General features: G+C 43.8%; 1 protein-coding gene across 1 annotated transcript in view; it reads right to left on the bottom strand.

Annotated features, from left to right (window-relative positions):
* The window catches only part of ANXA10 (annexin A10), a 70,939-nt gene that overhangs the window by 5,211 nt on the left and 38,719 nt on the right, over nucleotides 1-27,009 (bottom strand). The window contains exons 3-10 of the mRNA XM_061424888.1: nucleotides 21,944-22,038; nucleotides 15,561-15,674; nucleotides 13,858-13,948; nucleotides 12,807-12,886; nucleotides 4,467-4,520; nucleotides 4,283-4,376; nucleotides 3,333-3,428; nucleotides 2,762-2,820 (exon numbers count right to left, since the gene is read on the bottom strand). Coding sequence (XP_061280872.1) covers nucleotides 2,762-2,820; nucleotides 3,333-3,428; nucleotides 4,283-4,376; nucleotides 4,467-4,520; nucleotides 12,807-12,886; nucleotides 13,858-13,948; nucleotides 15,561-15,674; nucleotides 21,944-22,038 — 683 coding nt within the window. The remainder of the gene's footprint in view (nucleotides 1-2,761; nucleotides 2,821-3,332; nucleotides 3,429-4,282; nucleotides 4,377-4,466; nucleotides 4,521-12,806; nucleotides 12,887-13,857; nucleotides 13,949-15,560; nucleotides 15,675-21,943; nucleotides 22,039-27,009) is intronic.

Here is a 27,009-nt window from a genome sequence, read left to right as displayed (position 1 = left end):
TAACCCACTCTAGTAGTCTTGCTTGGACAATCCCATGGACAGAGGAGCCTGGGGGGCTGCAGTCCATGGGGTTGAAAACGTCGGACGCAACTGAGCAGGCATGCATGCATGCACATGCACTACTAGCAAACTGCCATAAGCTGAAGTGATGAAAATGAATGATTAACCGAGTTTCTGTATTTAAGTTGTGTAATTAGAGTGCATTGGAGAAAATCAGAGATGCTTTCCTTGGTGAGGGCTGGTGAAAACAGCTTTCCCCTGAACTTGACACTGGAGGGCCCTGACTTGATGTGGTCCTGTGCATGAGATCTCTGATTGCTGGAACACAGGACTCTCCTCCATAACCCGCGACACTGAGTACACACACCTTCCTTTTTGCACTGACACACCTCAGCAAAGTAGTTTTTATTATTAGGGGGCTCTCACTTGGGGCATAATTGGAATCAGTAATGTGATTATTTTCCCAAGGTCATTCACCAGCAAAGCTTTACTCTTGTTGGAGAAAGATGAGTTGAAGTTATCCAATGTACATGCTAAGCCCTTTAGTCGTATCCGACTCCTGGCAAGTCTATGGACTGGAGCCCATCAGGCTTCTCTGTCCCTGGGATTTTCCCAGCAAGAATACTGGAGTGGATTGCCCTGCCCTCCTCCAGGGGATCTTCCCGACCCAGGGATTGAATCTGCATCTCCTTTGGCTCCAGCATGGCAGGCGGATTCTTTACTGCTGAGTCACAGAGTAAATCCAGTCACCCATTGTTCAGTTGCCCATTTGTTTCTGACTCTTTGCGATCCCATGGACTGTAGCATGCCAGACCTCCCTGTCCCTCATTATCTCCTGGAACTTGCCCAAGTTCATGTCCATTGAGTCAGTGATGCCATCCAGCCATCTCATCCTCTGACGCCCTCTTCTTCTGCCTTCAATCTTTCCCAGCATCAGGGTCTTTTCCAATGAGTCAGTCATCTGGTTTGCATCAGATTACCAAAATACTGGAGCTTCACCATCAGTCCTTCCAAAGAGTATTAGGGTTGATTTCTCTTAAGATTGACTGGTTTGATCTCCTTGCTGTCCAAGGGACTTTCACGACTCTTCTCTAGCACCTCAGTTTGAAGGCATCAATTCTTTCGCGTTCTGCCTTATGATTCAGCTCTCACAACCATATGTGACCACTGGGAAGACTGTAGCCTTGACTATGTGGACCTTCGTTGGCAAAGTAATATCTCTGCTTTTCTAGGTTTGTCATAGCTTTCCTGCCAAGAAGCAATCATCTGATTTCATGGCTGCAGTCACCATCCGCAGTGATTTTAGAGCCCAAGAAGAGGAAATCTGTCACTACTTCCACCTTTTCCCATGCAGTAATGGGGCCGGATGCCATGATCTAGGGTTTTTTTTTAATACTTCATCTTAAGCTGGCTCTTTCACTCTCTTCCTTCACCTTCATCAAGAGGCTGTTTAGCTCTGCTTCACTTTCTCCTATCATAGTGGTATCATCTGCCTATCTGAGGTTGTTGATGTTTCTCCCGCCTGTCTTGATTCCAGCTTGTAACTCATCCAGCCTGGCATTTCTCATGATGTACTCAGCATATAGGTTAAACAAACAGGATGACAGCAGACAGCCATTCCTTTCTCAAGTCACTCAATAGCCTTGCCCATGACACTTTTAGACAGATATTTAATCCAATCAGGTTTTCTTCTTGGAAATAGAATAACAAAGAAGCAGGGGACTGTGAGCGTCAATCTTCCTCCTATGTTCCGAGGATACAGAGGTTCTTGTACATAATAAAAATTACTGTACGTAAGTATAAGTAAATAAATTATTCTTGATGATTAGCATGTTATCCACACTTTCTGGCTACCTCTAAGAAGCTGGTCTCTAAAAATCACTTGGAGGATAAAACACTCTATTAAAATTACAAGTCTGAGTGAACTCTGGGAGTTGGTGATGGACAGGGAGGCCTGGCGTGCTGTGATTCATGGGGTCACAAAGAATCGGACACGACTGAGTGACTGAACTGAACTGAACTGAACTGGCTGAATTTTTAAAATGATTTTCACTGAGTTTTCAGGGCTGTGATGTGTATAATGATCTGCATCAGACCTTATCAGTTTCTCAGTGTCTCATGCATGTTGTGGATGCAATGTGCATTGTCTCAGGCCTGTGAGCCTTTGTTTCTTTGAACATGAATGCACCAAAGGATGTGCAATTGACTATCACCTGAAAGTAAAAACATTTGTACTTAATTACAAATACAGCTTTAGAGTTTATTGTCTGGCTGTTGCCTTTTAAGTGGTTTTAAAAAACCACTATGTTGAAAAATTTGTAGTGCTTTGACATTTTCTGCTTGACTCCATATGCTGTGTAATTGCCTGAGTATGAGGTGGTGGGGTGGGGGTGGGGGGTGGTGGCTGGGGTGGGGCGGGGCGGGGGGAGGTTTCTTTGGAAGCTGTGATAGCATTTGGCTTTTCAGTTTCTTCAGATGCTAAAAAAATGCTGAAGCACACCTCCAGGGGGGAAAGGCGCTAAATAATACTTCTTAGGCCCCTCCATTTGATATAGAAAGCAGAGCATTATTTTCACTTGATGTGTCTCATTTTGGTGTGTAATATATCTTTTCACGTGAGCATATCTACTTTGAAGGTAATATATTTGCATACAAATTCAAAAATGGGAATAAATACTTAAATGATTGAAGCAAAACTAGTCCTTTGAGAAAGTATACATGACTTCTGGAGAAACATTAAAAATATGTGGGTCATACTTACATGGATTGCACTATACAATCTGTAAGCAAAATAGGCTGGTTTGTCTCGAATACAGAGAACTAGGAAAAAACAGAGAGAAAAGAAGAAAGTTTGAGAGTAACAATACATTTTTTTTTTCTTCAAAATTTGGGAAACGAGAATACTTTTTTTTTTCCACTTATAATCCTGGAAAACTGATATTTTGTGAGTTCTCTGTGGGATCCCTCATTGTACACTATATTACAATGTCAACATTTCAAATAGTGGTAAAACCATAACCTCTTTACAAGGGAAGGAAATTAGCATGTATGCAATGAATTTAAAGATGTGAGATCCCAATGACCTGAGAAGTCAAGGCTTCCTACCATGAACACTGACAGCTCTTAGGAAGAGTATAGGTTCATGAAAAACATCAGCTTGCCATTGTATTAGGAGCTGATGTATTTTTTGTCTACAGAGAATGTAGAGAAATGTCTTGTCTAAATAATTAAAATCAAGGGAAACTAACTCAGTCACTTTAATTCAATTGAACACATCTTTATCTCAGTCAGAGCTAATTGACACTTGATATATCAAGTAAATTATTACTCACCAGTTGCTACTAGCAGCTCTCGAAAGTATCCATCGTAACATTCATTAATGGCATCTACTATGTCTTGCCCAGAAATATTTTGAAATTCCTGGAAAACTTTAACAAATTGATTCAAATGAGATTATTATGAATACTATAAGTTTTAAATGTAGGTATTGATTTGACTGCTTATACATAGGAAGGCAAATAAAGTGTAGGTATGTGCAAATAAGTTTTGGGTTGGAGTGGGACACCTTTTAAATTATTATAGACTTCTGTGTGTTATGGATAGTAGAAAAAAATATTGTAAAAAAATAAGAGAAACAGGGACTTCCCCGGTGGTCCAGTGGCTAAGACTCCAGCTTCCACTCCATGGGATGCAGGTTTGATCCCTGGTCAGGGAAGTAAGATCCCTCATGCCACGTGGTGCAGCCAAAAAAAAAAAAAAAGACAATTAAAAAACAAGAGAAATAGAAAAGTATCCAGCAGTTTGGGGAAAGCCAAAGAAAGCACCTTTAAAACCAATACGGCAGTTTTGTGTGAATCACAGCTTCAGTAACAATGACCTTGGTTCCTTCCAGACTTATTAACCTATGTTCAGCATATTCTGTTTAAGACAACACGTGATGCACTGAACGGAACATGGCTGATACATGTAAGTTCTTCACCAAAACTAGAGATGGCTTTTAAAGGTTTAGTATTGAAAGGTTGTTGTTGTTCAGTCGCCAAGTTGTGTCTGACTCTTTGCAACACCAGGAACTGCTATAATTCAGTTATTGGAAAAATAAAATTCTACAGAAACTTCCTTCCTTAGCAGTGTTAATGGATGAGGCATGTCTGTACAAACATAATCTAAAATAGATGCCTTGAGAGAACTGGCTTTCCTCTACTTGTAACACCCCCTTCCCCCCAATTACCTACTTGCTTCTTACTGCAAATCGGAGAGGAGTTATAAAGAAGGAGGACATTACCCAGGCACAGCTGCTGGTAGCTCTTGTTACACAGCATCAATTGCAGAAGCGTCTTGTGCTCCCCTGTCTTCTGCTGGCAGGCCTCCCACAGCACCTGAAATGCCGCGGGGCCGCCCGGTAGCACCGCAGCCCCAGGCTGCCCGACAAAGCCCCCACAGCTGCCCCCAGCGCTGGCCCTAGTTACCATCGCGTCCTGAGTGGCCGTGGCTGGGTCTGTGTATCCTTCCTCCCTGGTTCCCTGGGAAGCAAGCACAGGTTTCCCTTATAAGTGTCCTTTGTTTTTAAATTGGAACATGGCTGATTTTTCATACTCTTCATGTTCATGGGGTTCTTGCAGCAAGAATCCTGCAGTGGTTTGCCATTCCCTCCTCCAGGGGACCGCATTTTGTCAGAACTCTCCAGTGTCATCCGTCCATGAAGCTCCAATACTTTGGCCACCTGATGTGAAGAGCCGACTCATTTGAAAAGACCCTGATGCTGGGAAAGATTCAGGGCAGAATGAGAATGGGGCGACAGGGGATGAGATGTTTGGATGGCATCACCGACTCAATGGACATGGGTTTGAGCAAACTCTGGGAGATGCTGAAGGGTCTTTTCAAATGAGAGTATTTTGTACATTTGTTTCATTCCTGCCTCTTTATCATATAAGGAAAGAGCAGACACAGCCAAGCTGACCTAAGAAGACATTTCAAACAGGAAGGAAAGAGGGCTCGCCAGTGCAAGGTCCTCTGGTCCCTGAGGGTCATGAGGACACAGAGGAAAGAGAGGTGGGAGAGACACGTGATGACCCAGTTTATCTCATGCTTCCTTTGGGAGGCCTGAAGGAAACATGCTTTTTGAACTTTGCGGGAATACTGAGTACCCTGTCTTTTGCTCTTATTGTTTTTTGGAATCTGCAAATGAACTCAGTGACACAGGACAGGGCAGGGGGCCCTGAAGACACCTCTGTGCATTATCTCCATCTGGGAGTCCCCTGAAGGATCCCAAGTGTCTCACCCGCTCCTGATGGAGAACCCTGACTGCTGGCTGAGAAGCACACGGGGGAGCCTGACAGGTGGAGGGGCTTACGGCCACAGCAGGCAGACCCTTCCGGCAGCCCAGGGCCATGAGGCAGACCACAGTGGCTGGAACCGTGTGGAGGATACAGCTGGACATGAGGGGATTCTTCAGTGAGAGCAGAGGTGAGGCCAGACCATCATGAGAGGTTACCTGCTTCTGACCAAACTGAAACAGAGAAAGGGCTATACATTAACCAGCTGAGGCTCATCTTCTTAGTGGAATTTGCTCTGACTGAGCTGTGGCACATCTTAACTGACCCACCATCCCCTCCCCTGCTGTATTCTTCATCAGCTAACATGCTGGGAAATGCACCAATTTACTAGCTTTCTCCTGTCTGAATCTCCCCACTAAAACACAAGCTTCTTAAGACTGGGGTCTTTGCCTCTTTTGATAATTCCCAGTCGTCCTTGGCACACTGAAGGCTTTTGATCAATACTCACTGAATCAATACTACACAAAGGAAGGAAAGATAAAGAAATACCTTAGATGTCACAGAACTTAAACATCAGTTAGTAGAGATGGGAAGATTTTCTGGATCACTGAAGTGTTTTTAGTGATTTCCAATCACACGATGTAGCTAAGTTGTGAGAAACATTTAAGAATTTTCTGCAGTTCTGTGCATCTGATATTTTTTTTGAGAGGTAAGAATTTTGGACATTTAACTTGAAATGGGGCCCATATGTGTACTTCTTTGTGCAATTGATTGCCAAAAGCACTGTAAGCAGACGGGTAGATTAAGAAAATGTCAATCAGCTAATGTGTGATGTAGCTTTTCCTACCAAGCAGATCTGGTCACATAAAAAGCCTAAGTTAGGACAGTAGCCTGTTAGGGGATGCAAATGCCAGAGAAATGGCATAAACAGGCATTTGGGTTAGGAATAGAATAAACTCGTGACAGGAACAAATTAAGGGGGTTCAAGTCTAGCCAGAAGTGTTGGGAGCAAGCACAGTGGCCGCTGCAGGTAGTGGGTCGCTGGAGGCCCCAGGGCAGCCGCCTGTGGAGCAGCACAGGGGACTCCTGGCAGATGCCCCTCTTCCTCTCTGTGGAGACACTTGTCATCTCTGTGTGATCATGCATGCAGATTAAGTAACCTCTAAGTGACTAATCCTTCATTATTTGACACATAATTAGATCTCCCGTAAGTCTGGTTTAACAGAAGCAGAGCAGAGGAAGTGCTGTGAGTAAGTTCAGTGATTGGCATTCATTTTCAAGAAGAACGTGTTCTGGTCGAGTGGTTTTCTTATTAGAAATAGCCCTGCTGGAAAATTCTTTGTAGATTAAGTTAAAGCACTTCTTTCCCAGAAAATATGATAATAATTTAAACACTTTACGTTTCATGAACACCTTCAAGCTTCCAATCCCCACTCTCTATTAATTCACAAAAAAACCCAAGTGTGTCTGAATGTCCATGGACAGTCTTTCCTTTGATTCTCAAAGTGAAGATGCAGAGGGAGGAGGCGGATGTGATTATAACTGTTGGAGAATTTTAGAACATGGGCACAAGGAGGGAACAGAGAGAAGAATGGTTTCATGACCCTTAATTTATGGAGTATGTCTCTGGAATCTCAAGAAAGCAAAATGATAAACCCAAGGACACACACTGACTTATAGCAGAGCTGAGAGGAAAAGATACATAGATAATACCTGATTGTTTTACAAACAGTGTCTGTCATCTCTCTATCTACTTTCTACCTCTCTACCTTCATATCTATCTAAGGAATCTAATATATCTATCTACCTACCATCTATATTTCTATTTTCTACCTATCATCATCTATTTTATTGGGCTCCAAAATCACTGTAGATGGAGACTGCAACCAAGAAAATAAAATATGCTTCCTCCTTGGAAGAAAAGCTATGACAAACCTAGATAGCATATTAAAAAGCAGAGATGTTACTTCGCTGACAAAGGTCCATAGAGTCAAAGGTACGGTTTTTCCAGTAGTCATGTATGCATGTGAGAGTTGGCCCATAAGGAAGGCTGAGGGCTGAAGAACTGATGCTTTTGTTTTGTTTTTATAAATTTATTTATTTTAATTGGAGGCTAAAGAACTGATGCTTTTGAACTGTGGTGTTGGAGAAGACTCTTGAGAGTCCCTTGGACTGTAAGGAGATCAAACCAGTCAATCCTAAAGGAAATCAGTCCTGAATATTCATTGGAAGGACTGATGGTGAAGTTGGAACTCCAATACTTTGGTCACCTGATGTGAAGAACTGACTCATTAAAAAAGACCCTGATGCTGGGAAAGATTGAAGGTGGGAGGAGAAGGGGATGACAGAGGATGAGATGGTTGGATGGCATCACCAACTCAATGGACATGAATTTGAGTAAACTTTGGGAGTTGGTGATGGACAGGGAGGTCCATGGGGTCCCAAAGAGTCAGACACGACTGAGCGGCTGAACTGAACTGAACTGATTCATTGGAAGAACTGATGCTGAAGCTCCAATACTTTGGTCACCTGATGTGAAGATATGAATCACTGGAAAAGACCCTGATGCTGGGAAAGATTGAAGGCAGGAGGAATAAGGGGACGACCGAGGATGAGATGGCTGGATGGCATCACCAACTCAGTGGACATGGGTTTGAGCATGAGTCTATTTTCTATGTGTCATTTATCATCAATCATCATCTATCTAAGGAATCTACCTAACCTATCTATTTGTCTATCTATCATCTATCTATGGAGAGAGCTTGAGGCAGAGAGAACAAGGATCCCAACTCGGGGGAGAGAAGGGTCTTGGTCCTGTGACAACACCTTCAGTTAGCTGGTTGTCTCAGTAGTCTCAGTTATTATCTACTCTGAGTTTCACAAACCCGTAGGATGCAATTCCATTTCCTTTCTGAGAATATCTAGACAGATTCTCTGGCATGGGATATACCAGAGTTTGTGGTCAGCGGACATGCTGGACTTCATCAGTTCCCTAACTCACTTTTCATATGTGTCCAGTCCTCTAAGTATTGATTCAAATCCTAAACTAGGAGTTCCAAAATGAGTCATGAGTATGGAAATCAGAAGCCAGTGGTCAAATTTAAAAATATTTAAAAATTTATGAGAAATTGTACAGTTTACTAAGCATTACACAGGACTCCTGATCTTGAAAAAGACTATTAGTAAAGGATATTATACTATGTCTTTTTAAGTTTCTTATATCCCGTTTCAATTGTGAGTTAAGTAACTTCTGTAAAATCTGTATTATACTCATAAAGTGTGTTTTACATTTTAAGGGAAATATACTGTGAAACCTCCTAAATATATAATATTTAGGTACACATTATTAATTTTCCTTGGCTTCTTATAAAATCTAGAACTCTCCTCATTTTTGGTATTCTATGTTGAAAGGGCAATTTTAATGCTCTGAAAAGCTATTTTAAGGTTAAACACACACAGACTTAAGTTCCAACTCTAGAAATTGAACTTCAGAAGTAATACTTTATCCTGTAAAGTCATAATCAAAATCAGGTGAAAGCCAGTGATAAAACAAATTGTGTGTTATTTCAAAATATGTATGTCTATACAGATAATATTATTGCATATACATGTGTACTCTATAAAAATAAAGCATTATTGTTTAATTTCAGGAAAAAGGAACTGCAGTTTTGCCAAGGGAAAATATTGTGCACTGATTTTTTCCCTTTGTGACTTATTTTCTGTCATGTTTAATTTTCAGAACTGTGTGTTTTTCCTGAAATATAGAGCATTTGCTTTATAAAAATCTACTGCAATCCTCATTCTTGGGTATCAGTTACTTTTAGGTGTTTTGTAGCTCAGCCTTTGAAGAAGGGCAGAGATTCTGAGAGGCAGCACACTTGATCACTGGAATTTCACCAAATAGAAACATAAGTGGAGAGGAGTCAGAGGAGGTGGAAACAATCCCATTTACCATGTGCTTCCCTGTTTGCAGGCTGGGCTTTTACTCAGCAGATGTGAAGTGTCGGCCCAGCCACAGGGCCCGTCTGAGCTTCCAGGGAGGAGGTGCCATCAGCACACTTCCCTCAGCTGGCTCTGAGATGCGGACCAGCAGTTATCTTTGGTTTTTTGCCTTAAATTTTTTGTTGTTGGTGTTTAGTTGATTTATAATGTTGTGTTAATTTCAGGTGTATGGCAAAGTGATTCAGTTATACATATATACATATCAAAAAGATACATTCACCCAAATGTTCACTGCAGCACTAGTCACAATAGCCAGGACATGGAAACACCCTAAATGTCCATCAACAGATGAATGGATAAAGAAGATGTGGTGCATACACACAATGGAATACTACTCAGCCATAAAAATGATGAAATAATGGCATTTGCAGCAACATGTATGGAACTAGAGATTGTCACACTGAGTCAAGTTAAGTCAGAGAAGGACAAATACCGCATGATATCACTTATATGTGGAATCTTAAAAAATGGTACAAATAAACTTATTTACAAAATGGGTGCCATGTTACTGTGGGATGTGCTGGGGGATCAACTGTGGACCAGAAAGAAAAGAAGCCAGACTTGGAAGGAGAGTCTGGACTGAGATATAGCCCTAGTGGAATACAAATTAGTCCTTGCGAAACACATTTTTACCCTACTTATATTTTTCTTTAACAAATTGAAATACATTTCTGTTTGGATACTAAGAAAATAAAGATATGTTTGCCCTTAGATGTAACTTGTGGATTTATAGCAGCACTGTTGTCTTTACTCTGTTGGCGCAGTACTAATGCCAATATGAATTTCTGACTGGAAACTGTTGTTTTAATTTACATTATGGAGTGTCAGTCCAAGAAAGCCAAGAAATGATGACCCCTTTAAGTTGAGAGAATCTTGTAACTAATCTTACAACATTTATAAGTTAGAAAATATTTGATTGACGCTTTTCCAAGTGAGATTATTTTTAATATTAATAATGATTATTAAAAACTTTTTTCATATAAAAAGACTCAACTTCTGTCACAAATTTAAATAGGCTTATAGCTCAGTTGGTAAAGAATCCACGTGCATGCAGGAGACCACAGTTCAATTCTGGCGGAAAGATCCACTGGAGAAGGGATAGGCTACCCACGCCAGTATTCCTGGGCTTCCCTTGTGGCTCAGCTGATAAAGAATCTGCCTGCAATGCGGGAGATCTGGGTTCAATCCCTGGGTTGGGAAGATCCCCTGGACAAGGGAAAGGCTACCCACTCCAGTATTCTGGCCTGGAGCATTCCATGGACTTACAGTCCATGGGGTCACAAAGAGTTGGACACGACTGAGCTGCTTATTATTATTTATTATTATTTCCCCAGCAGCTCACACAGAAGCCTCCTGTTGGGCAATGTAAAGCCAAGCTCTGTGTTCTCTATTGATGTTATCATTCCAGAGAGTAGAATCCTCAGAATAGGACTTGATGAATTGATATGGGCAGTTTTGGGAGGTACACAGCCATGCTGTGCAAATCCACTTTATTATTATTTTTTTAAATTTTATTTTATTTTTAAACTTTACATAATAGTATTAGTTTTGCCAAATATCAAAATGAATCCGCCACAGGTATACATGTGTTCCCCATCCTGAACCCTCCTCCCTCCTCACTTTAAACAATATTTGATTTTGTTTTTACAAATGAAAAGTTTTACTTTAATTGTAAGGTCAATGGGTTTGCTTAGTTCTATGCCATTTGGTTTTCAATTGAACAATTTGAAAAAGCCAACCAGCCCATCACCAATCTCTCCTCCATTGGAGCAGCTAGTACTTGGCTTCCTCAGAAACCTTTCCTTTTGGATTTCTTTATTCCTAATTTAAAAATGACAGTAACTTGGGCACAAAAAAAGTTTAAAAAATTAAAATTCTTGGTGCTTGGCAATGAATGAAATTCTCAGTTGGTGTTAAAATCAGGCTGATGTATTTATTCATTTTCTTAACTAAATGATACCAAATATTGTGAAGTACAATATGAAGATTTTAATCACATAAACACACATCTGATTGGATATGTGAAGCTACCCTGGATAAGAAAGATGACAAAATTGAAGATGAAGAAGGAAAATAAAGTAGTTATTTAAATTTGCACACTGCCATTGGTATTGTAAAGGAAAAAAATCATTATCAATAGTTGTGTTCTCATTTTAACTCTCTTCTATACACAGACTAGTTCTAGCCAGGGTAGAAATAATTCTTAATTTTTATCTTTCTCATGTAAAGTACTATGTAAAACTGCCCATTTTAAAAAAACAAAGTTTTGTAGAATCAAAAAAAAAAAAAAAGAAGAAGAAGAAATCTCCCAAGCTAAAGATTTGAACCTGCAGTTTCAGAAAGAAAAATCAGTATATGGCTATGGGTCTGTCTACCACGGAATTTCCTGGTGGCTCAGACAGCAAGGAATATGCCTCCAATGTGGGAGACACAGGTTTGATACCTGGGTAGGAAGACCCCCTGGAGGAGGAAATGGCAACCCACTCCAGTATTTTTGCCTGGAGAATCCCATGGACAGAGAAGTCTGGTAGGCTACGGTCCATGGGGTTGCAAAAAAATTGGACATGACTGAACAACTAACACTGTCACTATTTTCCAGAATGGGTGGGAGATTTTCTGTAGTTTTCCCTGACCCCATGTCCCCTTGTTCTCTTTCATTCGGTAAGTTCTATAACCTGGGCTGGAACATCAGGAACTCCATCCACTACTCCCTGCTAGAAGATGGCTGGTCAGCAATCCGACTGATAACACAGAAGGACGGTGGCAACTTTGCTTGTCTAAATTCAAGCCTCTGGCTTCCTGCACCTGTCATCAGACACTGAGCCTGTGTCTGAACAATTCGGTCAATACAAACTCAAGCAGAAGATGGAATTACAGACATAAATAGTTGCTACGGAGGGCTCCCTGGTGGCTCAGATGGTAAAGAATCCCCCTGCAATGCGGGAGACACAGGTTTGATCCTTGAGTTGGAAAGATCCCCTGGAGAGGGAAATGAAAATTCAGTGCAGTATTCTTGCCTGGTTAATTCCATGGACAGAGGAGTCAGACATGACTGAGTGATTAACACTTGTACTAAGGAGGGAAAACTAGTTTTTGTTTTCAATAAAGCAGAATCTCTTAAATTAAAGTCATATGGGAGGCTCCTGGATCCCAGTTTCTTGTATTTCATCTGGTGGTTCTGACTGTTCACCAGCTGGGTGGGTCCTGGGTTCCTGATGCCTTAGACAGTGTGCACATTCTACTAATTGTAACTGTAATATTGTCAGTCTGTTAATTCCCTCGTAATATATAATCAGCTATGCATTTATCTATAACTATGATCATTTTATTTAGAATAGACTGTTTTGAGGACAGAGATGGTGTCTCATTCATACTTGTTTGTCTCTATATTCAACCCAAGTTTCCACTGAAGTGCCTTGAATTTACTGGCATTCAGTAACTGTTATTACTGGAGTTTCCTGTCCTGTTTTTTGAAATCGAAACATCTATTTTTCAGTAGTGCAAAGTGGAGCAAATCTAGGAATCTCCTACCTGGACCAAGCTCACGAGCATGTCTCTGAAGTGTCCTGAGGTCTCTGAGTAGATGTCCTCCTGCAGGTCACGGCTGTATTCTGGGGGAGAGCACACCCATGTGGAAGAGTTAGTCATGAAGGAACCGCGCCTCCCTGTGTTTGCAGAGGTCAGTGCTGCTCCCATAGGGTGACATTTCTTGGTCTTCTGCCACCTTCTACTCACATGAGGCCCGTGAACAGTCCACCCAACAAAACTGATCCCAACAATAACACAGGCCCAAGTCTACTTTCTTATAAAAATACTATCTCTATTCCAAAATTGAAAACCAGCATTGAGAATCATTTCACATTCTGTAACCCTTTAAATTCAGGGCTGTCTTCTCTTTCCTTAGACCACTGCCTGGCCCAGCGGTCCCCCAAGTCTTTGTCTTGTCTTAATATTGTCAGTGAAGGGTCTTAATTCTCTCCCCTGGCAAAGTCTTGTTTTTGTTTGAGTGCAATGGAGCTGATTGTCTGGAACATTTTGTTCACACTCAATGTCATATGATACATGATGCGATGGAACTTAAGGTATTAAAGCTTTTTTGAATATGAAAGTCGTTAACCTTTCCGCTTTTAAAATGCATAAAAATCAGATTCTGAGGTGGATTCAGTGATTATGAGGTTTATGAAAAGTGAAGCTGTTGCCTGGATTTGTAGAATTCACTGAGTGATCATTACACTTTGCTTTGTTCTGTCTTCGTAATTGTCCCTCTTGGGTGACAGACAAGGTCCTCCCTGAGCCACTGTCCTGAGTGTGCGCTGTCCTAAACTAAAGTCCACCTTGTAGAAACTCATCATGATTTTCCTGGAAACTTTGCTTCACTCAATTATCTTGGGGTTGCTTTGATTTTAGTGCCCTAACCACCAACTCTACTTAGACAATTCATTAGTCTTGCGTAAGCGATATCTCACATGTGACTGTCTTAGATAATTCTTTCAAATATATAAACTGGAATATTTTGCCTGTTACTTGAAAAATATAAAGTTTATAACGTGTAAAACATATGTACAAATGTATATTTCCTTACGCAAATAGTAGGCTTCTCGCATCTGGAAAATTTCTCCGTTTGTTCTCGAAGCTAATATGTCAATGAGGCAGTTCTCATCAGTGCCTGCTCCCTGGAAGGACAGAGCAAGAGACACATGAAGGCACCTACACGAGGAGTAGCCCTGTAGTGAATGGATGTAGCCCTGGTGCTCTGTCCTTGATTCTGGGTCCCTAATTCCCCAAGAATGGTGCAGAGACCTCACCCCACCTCTCCCCAGGTGTGGAGTTTTGTACCATTTGCCTGCATATTTGGACTGGGTACTCTCTGCAGCCTCTTCCAGTCATGGGATATTCCTCCCTGATGGTGATTTGAAAGACAACACACCTTTTTCAGAGAGCTTCAGAAATCCATACCATTTTATGAGACACTGAAAAAATATAACAGTTTCATCTAAACATTGACATAGGACTTTCTCCTTAGGTTTTTAGTTACATCATTTTGCAAGAGGTACGGACTGACATATGCAACACTTAAAAAGATATTAGTTGAAATTCATATTTTATATAAGGCCTGTGCTGATCTACTGGTCTTCCCTGGTGGCCTAGCGGTAAAGAAACCACCTGCCAAGTAAGAGATGCTGGTTTGATCCCTGGGTTGGGAGAATCCCTTGGGGAAGGAAATAGCAACCCATTACAGTATTCTTGCCTGGGAAATCACATGGACAGAGGAGCCTGGAGTGCTACAGTCCATGGGGTCACAAAGAATCGGACATGAGTTAGCGACTAAAACAAACAACAATGCTGATTTGTGAATATGATAGCCATGACCCAGGTCCCCTGATTTTCTCCCTTTCCCTTTTTGTGTTGTTCCCAGATGGGGGAAATCAGGTCATTGGCAGGCACCCCCCTGGAGTGATTGCAACCTCTCTACAGGTGTCTCATTCAGCATTTGGAAAGATCTGGAAAGATGTGAAAAGTCATCTGTCTCCCTTCCCTAGCCAACAAACCTCTGACAAATCTGTTATCAGTTTCTTTCATGACTGGCCTGTAAGAAAGAATTGTTCTCATCCTTTAGAAGCAAGATTTTGCTACATTTGAGCAGTAGTTTTGGTAAAGGACTAATTTAGGGTCACAAAAATATAGATGTCATCTATGTTTTGTCTCTGCCTCAGCATTACTGACTCATTACTTTATGAGCCCAATTTATACAATAGTTTAAAGAGATTCACATGAATGCTAACATTTCCGTGTAACATAGGAAGACAAACCAGCTGATGCTGCTGTTTAGTCACTAAGTTGTGCCCTACTTTTTGTGACCCCATGTACTGTAGCCTCCCAGGCTCCTCTGTCCATGGGATTCTCCAGGCAGGAATACTGGAGTGGATTGTCATGCCCTCCTCCAGGAATTCTTTCTGATCCAGAAATCGAACATGTGCCTGCTTCATTGGCAGGTGAATTCTTTGCCACTGAGCCATCAGGGAAGCTGAAAGCCATACTGGGGAAGAGACAAATGCAGACAGCCCCAAAAGAACCTCATTTTCTCTTTCCTCTTGGCAGCTCTGCACAGGGCCAGGTCGTGGGTCTGAGTTTGCTCAAAAGAAGAGTCAAGTGATCCTGCTGCTGGGTTATGGAGGCTTCCCCTTTTCATGACAACCTCCTCTCCCCAAGCATTTCTCTTGTTTATGACATGCCCCCTTCCCTCCCTGATCACACGTGGCAGTATAACAGGGTGACCCGCTCTACCTTCATGGCGTGCCACAGCTCGTGGGCATCATATGAGGGTGGGGGGTACATGAGGCCAACCATGACGTCCTTGAAGTGATTGGAAAGCTTTTCCTTCAAGTCCCCAACCAGGTCCTGTGCAGGGAAAACAAATACTTGCATTACACCACCTCTCAAGTTTGTGGGGAAAACGGGATAATTGCAGAACATCTTCTAGCGGATGCCCTTCTCCTTGCCCCTTCACATAATAGCTAGTTTGGTTTGGGTTCACATGTGTGTGCGTGGGTTACATGAGATGATGGACTTGAGGGTTTGAAAATGAGTGATGTCACCGAGGAAACCAGAATTGAAAGAGACATGTGTATCCCAATGTTCATCACAGCACTGTTTATAATAGCCAGGATATGGAAGCAACCTAGATGTCCATCAGCAGATGAATGGATAAGAAAGCTGTGGTACATATACACAATGGAGTATTACTCCGCCATTAAAAAGAGTACATTTGAATCAGTTCTAATGAGGTGGGTGAAACTGGAACCTATTATACAGAGTGAAGTAAGCCAGAAAGAAAAACACCAATACAGTATACTAACGCATATATATGGAATTTAGAAAGATGGTAATGATAACCCTGTATGCGAGACAGCAAAAGAGACACAGATGTATAGAACAGTTTTTGGACTCTGTGGGAGAGGGAGAGGGTGGGATGATTTGGGAGAATGGCATTGAAACGTATAATATCATATAAGAAATGAATCGCCAGTCTGGGTTCGATGCAGGATACAAGATGCTTGGGGCTGGTGCACTGGGAGGACCCAGAGGGATGCTATGGGGAGGGTGGTGGGAGGGGGGTTCAGGATGGGGAACACGTGTACACCCGTGGTGGATTCATGTTGATGTATGGCAAAACCAAGGCAATACTGTAAAGTAATTAGCCTCCAATTAAAATAAATAAATTTAAATTAAAAAAGAAAAAGACTGCCGGTGGTGCCCAGGCGGGAGGTGGCCTGGGTTCAGTCCGGGCGGAGCATCAGCTGCGAGGTGGGTGGCTCGCCTGTGAGCCCCATCCGGTCTGCACAGCGAGGACAGCTCCTACCTCAGCGTTGACCTTACTAGACGGTGTTTGCTCAGGTGAAGTCCTTAACATGTTTTCTGGCTGGTATGAGGCACTCAAAAGGTCTTTTTTCCCCCAAAATATTAGGTAATTTGCTGTAGGTTTAAAATGGCAGGTGCTAGCTGTGTTCTCTCTCCCCTCTTTTTTCTTTCTCTCCACCTCATTAGTTGTCTGTTCCCTTGTATTTCTCACAGCCTTTACAGTATCCAGTTGTCAGTGATTTCATGGCCTCTAACTTACGAATGCATCCCCAAACTGACGATTTTATGCCCAGTTACCACCGCAGCCTCGACCTCTCGTGGTCATCGCTCCTGCGGTCAGTGCCCAGGCCTCTGGAGCGCCCCCTTCTGCCCTCTCGTTTGCCCTCCCAGCACACCTGACAGGTGACCCTGGAACGTGCACATCAGCTAGTCACTTCTCTGCCGAAAGGCCCTTCCCCACTCCAAACTCTAGGACGAATTATAACTACTTTTGTGCAGCTCAGCTCAGAATATAGCAAACGTGCGGGTGTTTTATGTGATGGTCTCCAGGGTGCTCAATGTGCCCGTGGTGGTCACATCCCTGCCCTCACCTCCTGCTGCTGCTATCCCTGCTCCCCACCCACTCCACCCCGCCGGCTTCCTGCAGCTCCTGGGTCTGCAGGCCCCTCCCTCAGGGTCCCGGCTTCCCATTCCTGTCACCTGCGTGTTCCTTTGCTGTCTGTGCCGTCGGCCTCCTTCATAGAGCCTACTGTCACTGTTTACAATATGCCCTGGCCCCCAACACTGTTTATCACCAGGCTGCATCTTTTCTCCAGGGCACTAGTTCATTCTAACATGACATGCGTGCATGTGTGTGTTGTTTCAGTCATGTCTGACTCTTTGTGACCCATGGACTGTAGCCTGCCAGGCTCCTCTGTCCTTGGAATTTTCCAGGCAAGAATACTGGAGGGGGTTGCCTTTTCCTTCTCCAGGGGATCTTCCTGACCCAGGGATCGAACCTGGATCTCTGAAGTCTCCTGCATTGTCAGGTGTGTTCTTTGCCACTAGTACCACCTGGGAAGCTCGCTGTGGTGGTGGCTCGTTTTTCAGGACATCAGAAGACAGTACTTTCATTAGAGAAAATAGATACTGAGTAACATGTTGAAGCAGCCAAACTTCTCAAGCTCAGAGTGGAGCCTTCAACTGCCTCGTCTAGTCAGCGTCTTAGATGCTCTCTGGAGGGGCAGACACAGCTTTGCAGATGCAGTCTTCTCAGGGTGCCTCTCCCCAGCCTGACTGCTGCTCTTTCCAGTTTGCCAAAGACTTGCCCCAAAGGGACTCTGTGGGCTTCACGGCCTGGGCCTAAACTAGGCTGGTGAGCGGGTGCTGTTCAAGCGGATCTGTTGGAGCTGCAGGTGGGCCGTGTCGCAGCAACTCCGACAGCTCCATTTAAACTAAAAATGACATGGCGGTTCCCTTTTCTTCTTCCTTTTATCTTTACCTAATTGTGTGCACTCAGGGCAAGACAAAGGAGGACGGCCAGCACTCTGCTTGTTGGAATATGTTTTTAACTTCTATCACTTTTCCTGCTGTTGTAAAAAGATACTTGCTACTGAAGCCATGTTGTAGACCTGTATGAAGTGTGACTGAGCAGTTGTCTTAATTCTGCCCACCCAATAGTCATCCTGTAAACACTCGGGAAATTGTATATTACATTATAAAAACACTTGTGCAAGCTGCTTTGTCACTGTGCACTGGTAAGTAGTGCAAGCTGCTTTGTCACTGTGCACTGGTAAGTAAATTTTTAAAAAACGTATTTACTTATATTGACATACAGTTGATTTACAATGTTGTATTAGTTTCAAGTATACAGCAGAGTGATTCCTTATAGGTTGCTACAAGGTATTAAGTAGAGTTCCCTGTGCTATACAGTAAACTGTTGTTATTTATCTATTTTATTTACAGTGGTATCTATCTGTTAATCACAAACTCCTAATTTATCCCCCCCAACACCTTTCCCCTTTGATACTGTATGTTTGTTTTCTATGTCTGTGAGTCTGTTTCTGTTTTCTATGTAGATTCATCTGTATTATTTTTAAGGATTCTATGTTTGTTTAAGTTATGTTAAGGATTCTATGTTTAAGTATATTCTATGTTTAAGATGGAGAAGGCAATGGCACCAGTACTCTTGGCTGGAAAATCCCATGGATGGAGGAGCCTGGTGGGCTGTAGTCCATGGGGTCGCTGAGGGTCGGACACGTCTGAGCGACTTCACTTTCACTTTTCACTTTCATGCATTGGAGAAGGAAATGGCAACCTACTCCAGTGTTCTTGCCTGGAGAATCCTAGGGACAGGGGAGCCTAGTGGGCTATCGTCTATGGGGTCGCACAGAGTCGGACACGACTGAAGCGACTTAGCAGCAGCAGCAGCATGTTTAAGATATCATACGGTATTTATCTTTCTCTGTTACTTCCTTTGGTATGATAATATCTCTTAAGATCATCCATGTTGCTCCAAATGGCAGTATTTCATTTTTTATTTAATGGAGCAATATTCCATTGTACATATATACATATCACATCTTCTTTATCCATCCTTCTGTCATTGGACATTTAGGTTGTCTTATATATAAAAGTCATGTCTTGGCTACTATATGCTGCTATGGACGTTGGGATGCACGTATCTTTTGAAATTAGAATTTTCTCCAGATATATGCCCAGGAGTGGGGTTACTGGATCGTAGGGTAACTGTTTTTAAGGAATCTCCATACCGCTCTCCATAGTGGCTGCACCAGTTTGTATCCTGGAGTATTACCTCAGGTGACCTTGCCCCCTGTAGGAACCACTGTCAGATTGCCCAGCCCTTCAGCTGGGGCAGTCCCCCCAGCCCAGGGGCATCCTGGGTCCCAGCTTGCACCGCCCTGGGGAGAACTGCTTTGGGTCAGGGTCTGGAGTGCCGCGTTCCTCACACTGACCAGTGTGCTGGCTATGTTCCAAGGCTTCTCTTGTGTGTCTCGGGACTAGTATCAGCAGCTCATCTCTAATGTAAAGTATCAAATAGTAAGAAGTATTTATGGAATGTGCCCAGAACTGTAACTTATTCAGCAGCTAAGAGAGTAATTTCCTCTCATCTTTGTTATTCATGTTAATAAAAATCAATGGTTAGCATACAGGAAATCTATCAGCTCTCCCACAGGAAGGGAAAACTAGCCTTGTCCAGGTGGAAGAAGTCATTCTGAAAGTGAGCAGTGGGGGCGGTCAGGAAGCCATCCCCAAGGTCCGGCAGGGTGTCTGGGGGGCAGCCAGAGGAAGAAATGAAGGAAATGGGACATTGAGGCAGTTTGTCAGTGTTTTATTTTTTTAACTGTTAAGTATACCCTAATGTGATTTTTTTTCCTCCTTTTTATTTACAGGCAGAGTGGATTCCAGTGAATGCAGTTCCTGTTCTATATCAGACCCTGGCTGGACCCGTTCCCTGACTCCAGGAGGTGAAGCCTGAGGGGCGGGAGGTAAGGTCAGTCTGCACACCTGGCGGGGAGGGAGAGGTGGGGAGCCAGGCCTGTGCGCCGGCAGAACAGGATGTGGTGTAGCAGTCTTGGGGGGGTGTCTGGGGCTGCCTGAGTGTCCAGGTCCTGGGGGAGTGCACGGAGCCCTGGCCAGGCAGTTTGCGGACGTGCAGGGCCTCCTCTTGTTGCAGTGGGCAGAGCAAGAGGTGGCCAGTACAGCTTGAGGGTCAGAGTGCAGATGCTGGGCACTTGGTGAGAGGGGTGGGAGGATGGATTGAATTTGGTGCACAGGTAGGTATTTTGCAGGGGAATCGACATTAATGCTCTGGGATTAAAGCAAGACAGTGGAGTTTTAGGTTTGGACTCCTCCTGCCTTCAGTTTAGGGATACCCAGGGTAAGGTCCTGGGGCAGCAGCTTTGGCGGGGGGGAACCATTTCCAAATCCATCTGGGTACCACGTGGCAATGCCCAACTCAGGACCGTGTGAGCCAGGGACCCGCAGCAGTAAAAGTGACTAGGTAACTGACCTGATGGAGTCTCTCAGAGCCAAGGGGCCCCACTAGGTTCCTCTGAGGGTCCTCAAGTTCCCTGGAGGCCTGGGGCCCTAGCACAGGGGGTCTGACCATTCTGAGACCTTGGGCATGTGGTAAAGCCTCTTCCCTGGAGGATCCACTGTCTGAGAAGGTGCAAACGCCTCGTTTCTTAGGGGGTTTTTTTGGTCTGTTTTAGGGCCATTTTGTAGAGAGTGATAAAGTGTTGCTTTTACCTAAGTTAACCTTATCTATGAAAAGCACAGATGTATGTAAACTTTTGGGATAAGAAGTTACTGAAAATGACCTCTCTTACAGCAGTATGCATATTACAGCAATATTGGGTGACTGATGCTGCAACTTGTATAGCTTTTACATTTTCTTCCAAAGGAAAACTACTCCGGGTATCATAGGAACACAAGAAAAGGAACAGTTTTACCTAGAAAAACAACAACAACTGGTTTCCTACTATGGCTTAATTCAGCTAATTTCATGAGCAGTGGTGGCTTTTTAGATGTCATTCATTCTAAAGCAGAGAACGCCTTTGTTTTGTGTACTATGGTTGTTCAGAGCCTGAGGTTTGGAGATGGACTAAATCTTTAAGAAGTAGTCTTACGGAGAAAGAGTTACAGAGAAAGAGTGTTTCATCGATAATGGTCAGTTGACAAAAAGTAATTGCTATTACAGGTCCTTTTGGACTGAAGAGTTTTCATTTTTAATCTGTGGTTTAACCGCACAAAAAAGGAGAGAAATCCTTAATGGCACCTGCTTCAAAACCAGTGCATGATTACGAGTATTCTGGACGGTTCTATTGCCTGAAACTATTTTTGAGCACCATTCTTTTCTAATGGTCTTTAACTGTAGCTTTGGGAGGAAAAGCTAGTGGGGAAGCCACTTGGATAGAGATGCGGGTGAGGACCTCAGGAGAACTGCAGGAAAAGATCTTATTTCTGGGCCTGGGTCATTAGTTCCTGTGTGCCTTCCCTGGAGCTGAACATGGGGTGTTCGCAGGCAGTGCCTAATTGGAACAGGTGGTGGTGCTGGGCTGTGAGAGCTTCTACTACATGAAATGAATGATTTCTAAGAAAGGGCTGGTGGGGTCACACATCACGTACAGGCACTTCTGATGTGTCTGTTCCCCACATTCTGTGCCACATGTTTGAGGCAGAGGAACTGTCCCTAATGTTCAGTAAAGTCAGACACCTTTGTGATCAGAGACTGGAGAGCATACCAGACCCTGTTTGGAGGTGTCTCAGAAGTTTGCCTGGAAACGAGAGGGGTTGGGGGGACTCACCCGGCTGAAGGCACCCAGGTAAGCCTCGGCGATCAACAGCCTCTGGGTGTTGCAGCGCTGGGTCAGGATGTCAATCAGCAGGTCTTTGTCACAGCCTGGAAGAGAGTTGTGTTGGCGAGTGAGTGAGTGCTGTGAGTGCCACACTGCAGGTAGGGAGAGCCCACGGTGCAAGGGTCAGGCCAGTGGGCCAGCTCGTCCCCTGGTGCTCCCAGTGGAGGGAGAAGGCCCAGCTTGAGTGGAGGTTTCAGGGTACCCCTGCTGCGGCCGAGGTGCCTTCTGCCTCCCCCTCTCCTGGTGCTACAGACTTTTCTTTTTTAAAAGATTCAATAAAAATAGAGGGGAGGAGAGAATGTGGCCTTTCTCCCATCCCCTCCTACCCCACCAGCAAAAGGCTTCCCTGAACTCCACACTGATCTAGTTTGAACAGACCCCATGTCCTTCTCACCACACGGCTCCCAATGACTTACAACAGATGTGCATTGAGAGGAAAGTCACTGCTCTGGTCCTTCCAACAGCAGGTGAGATCACCAGGGTCCTTGGCTTTTTTTGGAGAAAGAATTCCCCACAGAAATGGGGTGAAGCAGGCACAGAGTTTATTGGCAGCACAGTTAGTACAAAGCGAACAAAGAAGCAGTTCATGTAGAGCAGGAGCAAAGCAGAAACACAGACCTAGAGAAGAGAGCAGCAAGGTCCCTAATGAGGAGTGTGCCAGAGATGTGATTTAAATCACTGATGTGGGGCACTTCTTCCAGGGCTCTGTTCCGCTCTGGCCAGTTATCTCGCCTCTCTCCCCACATCTGACCTGTCCCAGGGCCCTCCCCATATACATGCTCACCTTTTAGCCAAGATGGATTCTAGCACAGAAGACTGTGGGAAGTCTGACAGCACTTATTATGATGTGAGAACTGGACCATAAAGAAGGTTGAGTACCGAAGAATTGATGCTTTCAAACTGTGGTGCTGGAGAAGACTCTCAAGAGTCCCTTGGACAGCATGGAAATCAAATTAGTCAATCTAAAGGAAATCAACCTTGAATATTCATTGGAAGGGCTGATGCTGGAGCTGAAGCTCAAACACTTTGACCACCTGATGCAGAGTCAACTCATTGAAAAAGACCCTGATGCTGGGAAAGATTGAAGGCAGGAGGAGGAGGGGACGACAGAGGATGAAACGGTTGGGTGGCATCACTGACTCAATGGACGTGAGTTTGAGCAAGCTCCAGGAGTTGGTGAAGGACAAGGAAGCCTGGTGTGCTGTAGTCCATGGGGTTGCAAAGAGTCTGACGTGACTGAGCGACTCAACAACAACATCATGGGATGGTGCCCCTCCCTTTCTGACCCCTGAGGAGCCTTCTTGTACACTTGTCCCTGGTGGGGCGGGGTCTAGTCTCCCTGACCTCAAGAGTGACAGAGGTGCTCATCCTCTCTCTTACTTCTGCAGAGCTCAGCTCCTGCCACTAACTCTGTCCTTGGAGTATCAGGGAAGACACAGCTCCAGTTTAACCCACCTGACAAACTCCAGCTGCTCTGCTCAGGGGCCCATCTGCCCCTTACTCAGTGCAGACCCTCCAGAGAAGCAAGAGCCTTGGGGGAGGGAGCTGTGAGAGGAGGGAATCAGGCCCCTGCTTGTAACAGAGGCCCTGCTCCTAGGCTCTGAGGCCTGTGCTTCCTCCTCCACCAACCCATCGACCTGGTAAAATGCCTGGATGTACAATCGCTGCAGGGAGATCTAGCTATAATTGTGGTGATAAAGAGCTGCCTGCCAGTGCAGGAGACATAAAAGATGCAAGTTCGATCCTCAGGTTAGAAAGATCTCCTGGAGCAGGAAATGGCAAATCACTCCATTTTTCTTGCCTGGAGAATCCCATGGACAGAGGAGCCTGGTGGGCTGTAGTTCATGGGGTCGTAAAGAGTCGGACACGACTGGGCAGATTAGCATGCACACACGCAGTTACAGTAGTGACCAGGAAGACCTCAGGTGCCCCTCAACTTGACCAATATTTAGATAGACTTCTTCTTATCATAAGCCTTGGATCTTTTCTTTTCTTTTTTTCTGAGAGCATTTACTTTGGAAAATCTGTGGTTGTAAATTCTTTCTTTATTCCTTTGAGATGTAAATCTTCTCCCAACCACTTGCTGGAAGGCTAGAAATGCCTTCCTCAGGGCTTAGGACATACCCCTTTGAGCCCGCTGAGTAAGACAGTTGCTGTCCCCGGGCCCTGTGGCAGGATGCACCCTCAGCACCAGTGGGCAGACTTAGATATCCTCATTGCATGACCGGGCCCCCAACCTGCGTCCTCTGAACCACTCACTAGCTCAGCCCAGGGCTCAGACCTTACCCGCCTTTGTCCCAGAGGAGCTGGGGCCAGTCTCTCTCCTTTGGTAAGGGCATCCTGGCCTGTTGAGTTGTGTGCGGTACAGTTTTTCTCTGACAAATGATGGAGATGAGTATAAAAGCGAGTTGAAGCACTGGGATGTTAAGCAGATCATGTTTTGGGGATTTAACGCCATCCTGGAAATGCTGGGCTCATAGGAAGGTAGTGAGTTGGCTGTGGAAACGTGCAGTGAGCAAGGGTGAGGATTGGGTAAAGGTGCACGGTGGGTCTCTGAAGATCCAGTGTGGGGTGGGGTGTCTTTTCATGTGAGAGAGAGGGTCTGGCAGCGGCAGAGTGGAGGTGGGGAGGCAGAGAATCTTCTTCAAAGACTGGAATTTCAGATTTGTGACAAAGACGTAGCCTGAAGTGAAGTGGCACCGAGCAGCAGGGTGCCCAGCCTCCTGGGTTACGTCCTGGACCCAAGGTATGTGAGATGGTTCCAGAGGAGTCTGTTGACCAAGTGATCCAAAATGAATGTAGCTTTAATAAGCAGCAGAAGGTTTTTTTGTGTTGACCATCTGGTGATGTCCATGTGTAGAGTTGTCTCTAGTGTTGTTGGAAGAGGGCGTTTGCTGTGACCAGTGTGTTCTCTTGGCAAAACTCTGTTAGTTTCATTCTGTACTCTAAGGCCAAACTTGCCTGTTACTCCAAGTATCTCTTGTCTTCCTGCTTTTGTATTCTAGTCCCCTATGATGAAACGGACATCATTTTTATTTATTTATTTATTTATTGGTGTTAGTTCTAGAAGGTCTTGTAGGTCTTCATAGACTTCGATCTCTTTGACGTTAGTGTTTGGGGCATAGACTTGTATTACTGTGATATTGAATTGTTTACCTTGGAAACGAACAGAGATCATTCTGTAGTTTTTGAGATTGCGCCCAAGTACTGCATTTTGGACTCATTTGATGACTGTGAGGGCTACTCCATTTCTTTTAAGGGATTCTTGTCCACAGTAGTAAAATGATTGTTATCTGAATTAAATTCATGCATTCCAGTCTGTTTTAGTTCACTGATTCCTAAAATATTGATGTTGGGTCTTACGAAGCATTACTATGAACAAAGCTAAAGGAAGTGATGGAATTCCAGCTGAGCTAATTTCAAATCCTAAAAGATGATGTTGTGAAAGTGTTGTACTAATATGCCAGAAAATTTGGAAAACCCAGCAGTGGCCACAGAACTGGAAAAGGTCAATTTTCATTCCAATCCCAAAGAAAGGCAATGCCAAAGAATGTTCAAACTACCACACAATTGCACTTATTTCACATGCTAACAAGGTTATGCTCAAAATCCTTCAAGCTAAGCTTCACACAGTGACCCTAGAACTCCCAGATATTCCAGCTGAATTTAAAAAAGGTGGAGGATCAAATTGCCAACATCCATTGGATTGTAGAAAAGCAAGTGAGTTCCAGAAAAACATCTACTTCTGCTTCATTGACTATGTTAAAGCCTTTGCCTGTGTGGATCACAACAAACTGGAAAATTCTCAAAGAGATGAGAATACCGTATTTCCTTACCTGCCTCCTGAGAAACCTGTATGCAGGTCAAGAAGCAACAGGTAGAACTGGACATAGAACAACAGACCGGTTCCAAATTGGGAAAGGAATACGTCAAGGCTGTATATTGTCACCCTGCTTATTTAACTTATATGCAGAGTTCAGTTCAGTTCAGTCCTCAGTCCTGTCCAACTCTTTGTGACCCCATGGACTGCAGCATGCCAGGCTTCTCTGTCCATCACCAATTCCTGGATCTTGCTCAAATGTATGTCTGTCAAGTCGGTGATGTCATCCAACCATCTCATCCTCTGTTGTCCCCTTCTCCACCTGCTTTCAATCTTTCCCAGCATCAGGGTCTTTTCCAATGAGTCAGTTCTTCGCATCTGGTGGCCAAAGTATTGGAGCTACAGCTTCAGCATCAGCCCTTCTAGTGAATATTCAGAACTGATTTCCTTTAGACAGAGTACATCATGCAAAATGCTAGGCTGGATGAAGCACAAGCTGAAAAAAAGACTGCTGGGAGAAGTATCAATAACCACAGATATGCAGATGATATCACCTTTATGGTGGAAATGGAAGAGGAGCTAAAGAGCCTCTTGATGAAGGTGAAAGAGGAGAGTGAAAAGGCTGGCTTAAAACTCAGCATTCAAAAAACTAAGATCATGTCATCTGGTCCCATCACTTCATGGCAAATAGATGGGGAAACAGTGGAAACAGGGACAGACTTTATTTTCTTGGGCTCCAAAATCACTGCAGATGGTGACTGCAGCCATGAAATTAAAAGACGCTTACTCCTTGAAAGAAAAGCTATGACAAACCTAGACAGCATGTTAAAAAGCAGAGACATTACTTTGCTAACAGAGTTCCATCTAGTCAAAGCTATGGTTTTTCCAGTAGTCACATATGGATGTGAGAGTTGGACTATAGAGAAGGCTGAGCATTGAAGAATTGATACTTTTGAACTGTGGTGTTGGAGAAGACTCTCAAGAGTCCCTGGGACTACAAAGAGATCAATCCAGTCAATTCTAAAGGAAATCAATCCTGAATATTCATTGGAAGGACTGATGCTAAAGCTCCAATACTTTGGCCACCTGATGTGAAGAGCAGACTTACTGGAAAAGATCCTGATACTGGGAAAGATTGAGAGCAGGAGGAGAAAGGAACAACAGAGAATGAGATGGTTGGATGACATCACCGATT

The sequence above is a fragment of the Bos javanicus genome, chromosome 8, assembly GCF_032452875.1.
Source record: "Bos javanicus breed banteng chromosome 8, ARS-OSU_banteng_1.0, whole genome shotgun sequence".
Classification (NCBI taxonomy): Eukaryota; Metazoa; Chordata; class Mammalia; order Artiodactyla; family Bovidae; genus Bos; species Bos javanicus.
The sequence above is the reverse complement of the archived record's forward strand: the minus strand, read 5'-3'. Positions and strand labels throughout refer to the sequence as shown.